Source organism: Hakea prostrata, chromosome 4 (assembly GCF_041222555.1).
Source record: "Hakea prostrata isolate BN-2017 chromosome 4, UWA_Hpros_2, whole genome shotgun sequence".
In the NCBI taxonomy this organism is placed as follows: Eukaryota; Viridiplantae; Streptophyta; class Magnoliopsida; order Proteales; family Proteaceae; genus Hakea; species Hakea prostrata.
Window position 1 is genome coordinate 16155774 of NC_142603.1, and position 10265 is coordinate 16166038.

Here is a 10265-nt window from a genome sequence, read left to right on the forward strand (position 1 = left end):
CCACGGATTAGGACAAAATGTTACATGTCACCTGTTAGGTGTTGTATGAAATATGTCCAAACACATAAGTAAGTCGATGGCCCCATGTCTTATAAAATACAAAATATCAACCCCTATTCATAACATGTTACCATCACCTCATTCCCCCAAAGTTAATGTAAAGGGTGAAATTATCAAACAACATTTTTTTCTTAATTTCCTTAACCATATCAATCCGCATGAGTAAAAATCAAAGGTGATAAAGACAAAGTATTTTATCAAAATAAAAAAAAATGCAATTACAAACCATAGTCTTCTCTTCCTCGTGCCGAGATTGCAAGACGAATGGTCGAGATTTCAATGCTGTAATGCAAATGAAGTTGGACCCCCTTCCCCCACCTCAACAAAAAAAACAGAAAAACAAAAAAAAAACAGAAAAACAAAAAAAAAACGAGGGTAACGTTCCAATTCCTTTCTTTAGATTAATTTTTTACTTTAATAATTGAAAAAGTTACTCACTAACAAAGTCCTTTTTTTTAGTTATTTATTTTTTACTGAAAAGGACACAAACCATGCCCCCCCGATGACATTGGCCCCCATGGCCATTATTCAGGTTATGGCATAAAATGGTAGTTTAGGGAAAAGAAGAGGGGTATAATTGAGAAAAAAAAGATGATACTGCCATGATTATTCTCCGCTGAAGAAGATTCTATCAGATTCCAATTCTACCCTCCACCCCTACCAACAGGTGTACTGACCAGACCTCTCAGGTAAGATCATTACCTCCGTGAGTCCGTGACTGCTAATAATTTTATTTTATTTTTAATTATGAAAACGTGATTGATATTTTTTCTATTTTATTATAGAAATTATTCATATCTGTCTCTCCCAACCAGGGGTAGTGTCGTCATTTTGTTTTCTATATAATGTTAACAACTCCGTCTTGTGTTCCCTGTCAATTGCTTTTGACTGTAGTGAGTGTTTCTCTCAGAGCTCTTATCCATAATCCGTCTTCATCTCTCGTTTCGCTTCCTTTTCTGGGTCTCTGGTTTTCGCCTTTTGGATTTCTCCATCGAACCGAGCAAGTCGAGATCTGAAGTTTTTATCTAAGATTCACCTTGTTCATTCTCTGTAAGTAGATTGGTGTTTGATGCTTTTGGTTATAGTGCTTCTTGTTGTTTCTTGTTTCTGTGTTTTTCTTTTTCTCTTGTCTTTCTAAGTAAAAGGAAAGGTTTTTATTTTTATTATCTGTTTACGGAGGAATCGGAAGGAAAAGAGAAAACGATTTATATTCATCCCAAGAAAACGCATTTATAGTCTAATAATAAACTTTTTGACGGATATGTTTTTCCTGAAGATTTCGAGTTCTTACTGAAAAATTCCCCTTTTAATGGTTGCTTCGACAAGGAATTTCAAGATCTGATGCTCGTTGGGTTCTTGCAAGTGAATCTGTTTTAAATACCTAGAACTAGCGCAAGATCTAACTCTCTCTTTCGGAACTATTGCAGAGTAGTTGAGTTGCAGCAAAAGAAATCGTCGTGGCTTCTCTTTTTGCGAAGAAGGAACAGCATGCGGTGGTTGAGTCTGTCTGTTGATGTGTATCGGAGAGTTGTGTCTTTGAACTTGTATTGCCGAGTTATTCTGTAGCTCTTCCTCTTGGTTGAACCTTGCTTTCCGACATCTTAAATTTTTTGTTATTTGTCCATGGGATCCAACCTCTTCGTTCTTCCTTGCTACTTCCTTAGGATTAGCTGATCGGCTACCGTGAAAAACGAAATCAAAACAAGTAATATAAACCCTTCAATTGCCGGTTATTCTCTTCTGTTCTAATCTGTGCCTGCAGTGCAGTTTGATCTTCTTTTATCATCTGGTTTCTGGGTAGTCTGTGGGGTGTTAATAAGGGTAAAGAAGAAGTTATGGTGTGCCAAGCAGCGAGCCAAACAAGATTCCGGGCTTTGAAGCATGAGAGTGGGATTGCAGGGAGCGCGACCATTATAGTTAGAGTCATAGCATGCTTTCAACCTTTGCAGGATTGCCAGGTGAGCAGAAGCAAATTAAACTTATTCATGTTGATAATGCGAATGCCTCTCCAGTCTTAATTTCTCTCTTTAATGGAGACCCTGAATTAATAAATGTCTTTTCCTGTGCGCCAGGCTGAATATTTTCGTCATTTGCTGAAGCCCGTGACGTAGATATACTGTGTCATCCTATTTTTTCATTTACTTCTTCGAATTAATCTGGAGGTTGTAGTTATTTTCTTGTATCCTGAGAGAGGCAACTAGCAAGCACATTTGTAACCATTACTTCTGGTAAGATTCCAAGACCTTGGTTCTAGAAACGAATGACACTTGTTTGAGCTTCTTCTTAGATCAAATAGTTGAACTATCTTGTATTTTTTTTTTGCTTTTCAGGTGATTGTTTTAGTTGAATGGGGAAGAGCTTTGATTCCTGGATTCATCAGCAGCATTCTGCTTTGCGATCACCCTCTCAAAACTGCATGAGCCCTTCTCCGATACCTGGGCTTGAAAATGCAGTCCCTGCTTTTGCAAAACCCTACATTGGAATGGGTTCTGCTAATGAGACACTGCCATTGCCAGGGTTATCTTTTCCTGAATTGGGTCACTTGAAAACGGCCCAACCAGTTGAACCTCATGGGTGGTTCTATTGCTTACCACGCCACCGGCAAGCAGCCTTCAGTCCACTTGATTGCATTGCCAAAGACAATCTTTCGGCATTTCCTCATGGATGTCTGGGCCAAATGGCTTCTCCTCCTAATGCCGAACCTGCTTATGTTCAGATGCAATACCCCTCTCCAGCATCCTTTGATCCGCCGAATTGCATTGCAAAACGCAAGTTTTCTGCATTTTCCAATGGATTTTTCAACAAGGTGGCAGTTACTCCCAATGCAGAACCAGCTCCTGTTCAGAAGCAATTCCTAGTTTTTGATCATTCCGGGAATCAAACAAGCTTCTTTATTAGTTCTATGGTTGCTCCCACCATCCCTTTCCAACCCCAGAGTTGTCAGATTCCTAGCTGTTTTGATGCTAATGGTGTTCACAATCTGGCAGCTACCAGTGATCCAAAGTATCAATTTGGACCTGCTATTGTTTCAGATGGATTGGATGAGAATCATAAAAGTGAAGGTGGGAATGAAATGCGAGAAGACACAGAAGAACTCAATGCTCTTCTATACTCTGATGATGAATATGAAGATACTGGTTGTGGGGAAGAAGATGATGAGGTTGCTAGCACTGGTCATTCCCCTAGTGAAATGACAGGCTATGAAAAGCAGGAAGAAGAAGAAGAAGAAGTTGCTAGCTCAGGTGGTCCAAATAAGAGGAGGAAACTGCTTAATGGTGCTCATGAATCAACACATTCAGTCATGGACACTGCAAATTCAGCACAGGCTAAAGGTGTTTCGTTTGAATATGAGGATGATGCAGAATCAAGCTGCACTAGAGGCAGGACCCAAGTAGGAGAGATGGGCGAATCACTGTTGGGTCAGAAACAGTCCAGGAAGGAAAGGATACGAGAGACCGTGAGCATTCTGCAGAGCATAATTCCCTGTGGGAAGGGTAAGGATGCAGCATTGGTTCTCGATGAAGCAATCCAGTACTTGAGATCTCTAAAGGTTAAAGCCAAAGCTCTTGGGACCTCTACAACTTTCAATTAGAGAGAGAGATCTTCCCTATATCTCTATACTAGTAGTTAATTTGGTTGTGTTGTATGACTTTAGATACAGTATTAGTTGAATGGTACCTTCCGGTGGATTGCTCTCAGGATATGGTAGTTAGAGTCTCAAGTCTCAAATCCAAAGCCCAGAGGAGAGAAAAGGGTAGTCAGTGCCAGTGGGAGAAATTAAGCTCCAAGAATAGTCTTTGCGCTTCATGTTGAAACGATTGGAGTTGGGAATCATTAATTTCTGCAATTGGGGCCTGCCTCTACCCCTGGAAATAGTGTGATGCTCTAATTAAGAGTTATGAGGAAAAAAAAAAGGGGGGGGGGTGTTGTTCATCATATGTTCATGCGAATGATGATTCAGTGAGGGAAAATGGTATTTTTGTCTGGATTGACACCTAAAATGGTTATTTGGTATTGTTATTTTCTGAGGTTGTGAGAAAGCCATATGCAAGGTTGGGTGAGGGACGGACTTATGTGGGGAAGTGTGGATATGATGAGCCGATGATCCTGTTGAAGGATGGCAAGTGTTGGTAGTGGTGGGTCTCGGGATAAGTAGCGTGCATGCGCGTTCGGTGAATTGGGTCCCATTCTTCAAGTCCTGTTCAGCCCCCCCTGCCCCTTTCTTTTTGTTCTCTTTTGGATTATGTTTCACTGTTTGTAAGCTTTAAGAGTTGGATATGGTTGTCTGAAATCACGCTGTTGTAAAGTCACAGAGAGCATGAAAGGAGGAAATAAAGTAGGGCTTTGGTGATTAATGGGAACAAACTCGAGAAGGGGTTGATGGAGTCTCTCCATCATGTCTGTTTAGTGGGTCCTGTGAGGTGCCAGTACCAACCATTATACTGGGTATCTTTATGTGTATCTTTATGTATCTTTCCTTTTGTATTCCACTGTGATTGTGTTATGGTAATGATACTCTTTATGGATCTCTCTGTTTGTTTCTTTTTATTTTTTTATGTTTTTGGGGTAATATGGTTCTCTGTTTTAATGATCATAAGCATCATGGTTTCTCTTTCTTTCTGTCTTTTGTCGGTATCTTTGATGGAATGGTAGGAATTATGAGAATCGAGGTGGAAAATGGGTTGGATTAAAAGCTTGTGCATCCGGGATGTTCTATTACGTCGCATAATTCATAGTCTGTTCTGGTGACCAATCTGTTATTTTCTGAGGCTTCATTTAACACTTGATGGTCACTTTGCGTTAGCTGATCATATTGAAAAGGAAAAAAAAGAAAAAGATGAGATGGCATTCTCTACTACAGCCAATGAATCTAGTTTACATGACATGCCAGGTTGCCAATTGCCATGGAGGAATGTCTCTCCTTGGGTTGGAAATTTAAAAAAGAACTGAAACTGAGTTTGATCCTTTTGAGTGGGATGTTTTAAATCCGTCTGTCACTATCTTTATGCAGGAGGTGCTCTTCTATGGCATGCTGAGCAGAGATTTGGAGAATGATTGGTTAACCAATAAACCAGTGGCTTGGAAGAACTTGGAAGTCACTCTGTATTCTGTAATATAGTGCTTGCGGCCGGTTCTATTCAAATAAAAAAGAAATTCTATTGCGTGGGCGCACTGAGTTTGTTGGGGGTTTGTTCAGGTTTCCAAAGAGATGATCAATTGTTATTTATGTATCTATCTCTTAAAAATATGCTGTTGAAAAGTCTTCCAAGGGTTGAGGATAAGAGAGATTAATCTCTTCAATTCTACTAAAAAGTGGATCGTTCCTGGAGCTGAATCTTTTGACTCTCATTGCTATTAGTCAGGCCTGTTTCCAAGTTGGGTCAGAACTCTGAAGTGGCTGGATATCCCTTGTACAAGGACACTGTTACTGATATTACATAATTGTGCTTGTATATCTCAGTTAAAGCTCATATGGGCCAAAAATATTTTGCACAGAACTTGTATTTGGGCCTGATTAATAATATAAGACACAAGGGGAGCCGAAAAGTGAAAGATCCAAACCAGAAGCCCATTGGGCTATTCCGGGCTTGGCCACTTATTGACAACTTGTGGGTTGTGACTAACAGGTTTGGTTCCTCAAACAGATGCAGTTTAACTAGAGATTTAGTGTTGCATTAGAGGGAGAGAAAGTCAGATTGGAAACCTCCACATCGTGGCTGGGTAAAACTAAACTCAGATGCTGCAATGAAAGGAAGTAGAGGCAGTTGTGGGTTGGGCTTTATAATCAGAAATGTAGATGAGCAATGTGTAATGGCTGTTTCAAAACCAGCCCAGGTCCATCCGCTTAGAGCCGGCCCTGGCACTGGGGATGGTTGCTGTTCTGGGGGAAGGTCATGATATGGTGATTTTAGAATTAGCTGCATTGATTTGATCAATGCGTGAATGACCATGAACACAGGGTCAGTAACAGACTTTCAATTTTAGATGATATCTACTATTTAAAGTCTAAATTTATCAATTGTAAAGCCCAACACATTTATAGGGAAAGCAACTCATGTGCAGACACCCTATCCCGGAAGGCGCTATCTTTGACCGGTGAGATAGTCTGGCCTATTTCCTCTCCTTGGATCCTCTCAATGATTGAGTTGGACTCCTCGGCTGTAACTCATTGTTCTCTTGGTTGAATGAAGTTTATTACCAAAAAAAAAAAAAAAAAAAAAAAACAGATGAACTTTGTGCTTTTATTCCTAGTTGCCATCAGTATAATATCTGGTTTGGTCTGGTTTAGATCCAGGTTGCCATGTTGGAGTAACATTTACATTTTATAGAACAAAATCTCCGAACAAAAAAATTAAATTAAATAAAGAAAAGAAAAGAGAAAAAGAAAATATCTGTTTGAGCAACTGAAAATTTATGCTTCATTCAAATCATCCAATGCTAAAGTTTCTTCCCTTTTGACATGAGAACCCACAGAAGAATTATTAGAAGCTGTAGAGAAAACTCAAAGAAGTGGCCCAAAAGTTCTCCCAACTCAAAGCAGAAGCTGACGTCATGGTAACCATTTCCACTTACAGTGGAATCTTTCAAGAAAAGGGAGAAAAATAACCAAGGAAGGCAATGAATTGAAGTAGGAAGGAAAAGAAGAACTGAAAGAACACAAAGAATTGAACAATGTAGTATCATTCCATGCTTAAAACCCTGTCTATCATATTGTTCAGGAAATAGAATACCTCCACCTTCTGGTTGGCTTTCTTGTCTGTTCTGCTGAAGTTGGCATCTGTGGCTCAATGCCCTCCTTTGTAGTGATTTTACTCAGCTTCTTCCACCCAATACTCCATGCTGATGACTGCTTTTGCTTCGGCATCTTATCAAACTGTCTCTGCAAGTTTTCCATGTCATGCTGAAGCTCGATGTACTTCGTCTTGATGCTATCCAGTTCAAACCTAAGTGTGTTAATGTCCTTTTTAGCAGTTACCCAACCCTCTTGGAAGGATTGTGGAGTCCCTTCAAGCAAGGTCTTTCGAGCTGATATTATCGGTTGGTAATGAGATTCTCCAGTATCCTTGAAGGAGTTGTTTGCTATGGCATTGCTTATCTTTACCTGTTCAGAAAATAGGACCTGCACCACTACTCTAAGTGGAAGCCTTTCATTTTGTGCAGCATGCATGCAAGCATCCATGGACAGCTTCTGACAGTCCATCACACGGCAGAGCCTCTTTCTTTCATGTTCAGAGAGTGTTGGATGAGCCTGTGAATTTAAGAAACAAATTAAAATTCAATAACAGAGACAGTTCAGTTCATGCTGTTGGTATCAAATGGAAATGGACTTTTTTTAAATTTTAAATTTTCATTTGATTCTTTCATTTGATTCCTCTTCAATCCTTGTAACTGTAGCCTTCACTTCAATTTGTCTTTGTGGTTATTTGCTATTCAAATTTCGTTCATGAACCATTTCCAGATTTAGAAGTACATCTTGGAAAACTTCCTGTTAGTGAAAAAATATAACCCTGTTTGTGAGCCCAAGCTCCATGAATGAGCTAATCTTCCTATATACGTTTGGCCATATGAGTATCAATTCTTCCCATGCCAAGTATTTTCTAGCAGGAGCCCTACTCAAAAGTCAAATACAACTGAAAAGATCATTAGAAGTTTTGACTTCCTTTCTTTCCTTTCTATCCATGTTAATTTGTTTCCTATGTCACTGATATCAGATATTCAAGGACTCTGTTAAGTTCATCTACCATAAAATCATTGCATGTGTTCCAAAAATTCATAAGACACAGTTAGATGATCAGAAGGCCAAACCTTACAGAAGATTGAGAACTACAGAGTTGAATTCAATTAAAGGTACAGTTAGGAACAAAAACAAAAGTTATCCGCACTTGATTTACCTTTAGATATGAATCTACTGCACGGTAAAGTCCATCATCACAAGTTCTTGTTGTTTCGGGTAAGGCCTCTGCCAAGACCTGGAACTTTGTCAAGGAAAGGTTTCTGTCTTTGGCTACTTCTGTAAGATAACTATCGATGAGCCTTCCCACTCTTATCTTTGCAGCAGATGGACTACTTCTGGTGTTCCCTTCATATGTTTGCTTCTCAGAGGAAGACTGCCCACTTGGACTATGAGATTCTGCCTGTTCCTGAACTAAAAAATGTTCCAAAAGCCTATGGACAAGATCGATATCGTATAAGGTATCAGCCTTGTTATAAGAAGGAATAAGCAGGTCAGGCAAAGTAGCCTGTTCAAACTGCATTCCCACTCGTTTCTCCAATTCAGTGACCAGAGCAGGTGCTACCTGCAACATGTTTGCCATTCTCAAAAGCCGAAGAAGGAAACTACATGTGACACCATCCTTCTGTGGGGGGATTATGCTAATAAGGCTCTCGACGATCATCCTTTGTTCTCTGATCGGAATACCTAGTGGATCATCTTTAGTTCCTGCAATAATCATGTGAAGCCCACCTCTCCAGCTATCATTACCATCTCTGCTGTTACATGCTTCCTCTGCCATATCTTCTTTTACCAGTTCTGGGAGCCATTTTGTTGCATAATGCATAATTGCTGCTCCTATTAACTCAAAGGACATTCTCTTCACCTTAATGGCAGTAACGACCCTGACGAAATGATCTATTCTGAGAATTGAAACATCTTCGAACCACCAATCTGGTGGAGCCTGCTTATTCCTATTGGGGCTTGTTTCCTCATTCCTGCTCGGACTGGAGATGCTTTTGGGTCTTCCTGTATATGCCCATCTAATACTTCTTGGATTAGCACAGGCCTTCCAAGCAATGTACTCGCTGCATCTGCGTACAATCTGCAGGTTTTCTGCCCATGGAGAGAGTGGCTCACAACTCTTCAAGGCTAGAATGGAATCTCTCCATGAAGACAATACCACATAACTCAGAAAGGCTTCAGTTTTGAATATGAGGTTTCCTTCTTCCAAATCCTCTGTCATCTCAAGATACTCTGCAGCACATCTAAGGCCTGAGATATTTGCAGCTGTGAGATCAACTGCAATCCCATAGCAGAATTTGGCTGCAACCAGAAATACATCAGCTCCACCAGGAAGGTCATTCACTACTATTCTACCCAGCTCTGCATCCCGTGACTCGTATATTAGTCTGTTCATCCTTCCACTCTTAGAAACCAAGGGATACTTCCATGCACAAAATAGGAAGCAAAAACATTAAAAAAATAATAATAAAAAATCCAAGAAGGAATCTTTATATTTTTCCAATTTCAAAATTGTAAAATCCACACCGGTTCCTTTCCAGTTTCAAACACCCCTTATAAGTTAATATATGATCTCAGTTGTTTAAAAGCTTGCAGAAGTGTCTGAAAGGCAGAGAACCAAACAGTTAGAACTTCAGTACAGGGAAGAAACTACCTTGTGTAAGTGGAAATTAACGTCTCCAACTTGTATTAGCAAGTCACTTGGAATATCTGTATCAGCGTACCTATTTACAGGACACCACCACCTTGTTTTAGGAACTTAGAAGCTCAAACCTTGCTGCTTTCTAAACAGAGATTTTTCACAGAAATGATGAAAGAGAAAGAAAAAAAAAAAAGCTGTTGTATCTAGGTTGAATTACCATGATTGATCCTTTCGCTCGAACCCATTAGTTTTTACACGATGCTGACTTGAACTGGGGACTTCTTCTCCATACTCTCTTGCCCCAAATGACTCGTTCTCTGACTCCCACATTATAGAATTCTCCCTGAAAGAGATGAAGAATAAATAACTCAACAGAAGAACAGACCAGGAAAAGATTTAACAGGAAAGATGAAGGGAGGTTCTGGTGAAGAAGTCACAGAAACAAATGGGCTTTCTTAGAATCTTCTTAAATTCTCCAGTTCTTATGGAATTTGTAATAATCTTACAGGCTGTGAAGTAATGGGCTTGACACAGTTTCTTGTTTATTATCGCTTTTTTATTTTGGCTTTCTGATGATGCTTTTTCCTAGATAAAGAATGGAGATTTTGATCCTCTACTGTCTTTTTCCTCAGCTTTTCTGCAATCCATCGTTCTAAACGATTTCTCTGTATTTTCTACAATTGCTAATGCTACTTTAATTGTTAAATTTATGATCCCAACAAATATACCTCGATTGGTGAGGAGATAATCTTCTTTACATTAATTTCTGGAAGCCTGACAAAATACCATATTGACAAATTTCACACACACAACTTCCTAGTGGGCAAT

General features: G+C 39.6%; 2 protein-coding genes across 2 annotated transcripts; one reads left to right on the top strand and one right to left on the bottom strand.

Annotated features, from left to right (window-relative positions):
- The first annotated feature begins 948 nt into the window (after positions 1–948).
- LOC149018172 (transcription factor bHLH143-like) lies at positions 949–5029 on the top strand. The gene is made up of 4 exons (XM_089152492.1): positions 949–1110; positions 1488–2018; positions 2133–2288; positions 2391–5029. Exon 4 carries the CDS (start codon positions 2408–2410, stop codon positions 3650–3652), a length of 1245 nt encoding a protein of 414 aa, XP_089008618.1. The 5' UTR covers positions 949–1110; positions 1488–2018; positions 2133–2288; positions 2391–2407; the 3' UTR covers positions 3653–5029.
- Positions 5030–6764: 1735 nt separating this feature from the next.
- LOC149018173 (root phototropism protein 3-like) lies at positions 6765–10032 on the bottom strand. Its single transcript, XM_089154299.1, has 5 exons — positions 9944–10032; positions 9655–9780; positions 9450–9519; positions 7953–9218; positions 6765–7309 (listed from the first exon to the last, which is right to left on the bottom strand). Exons 2-5 carry the CDS (start codon positions 9765–9767, stop codon positions 6776–6778), a joined length of 1983 nt encoding a protein of 660 aa, XP_089010425.1. The 5' UTR covers positions 9768–9780; positions 9944–10032; the 3' UTR covers positions 6765–6775.
- Between the last annotated feature and the right edge of the window lie 233 nt (positions 10033–10265).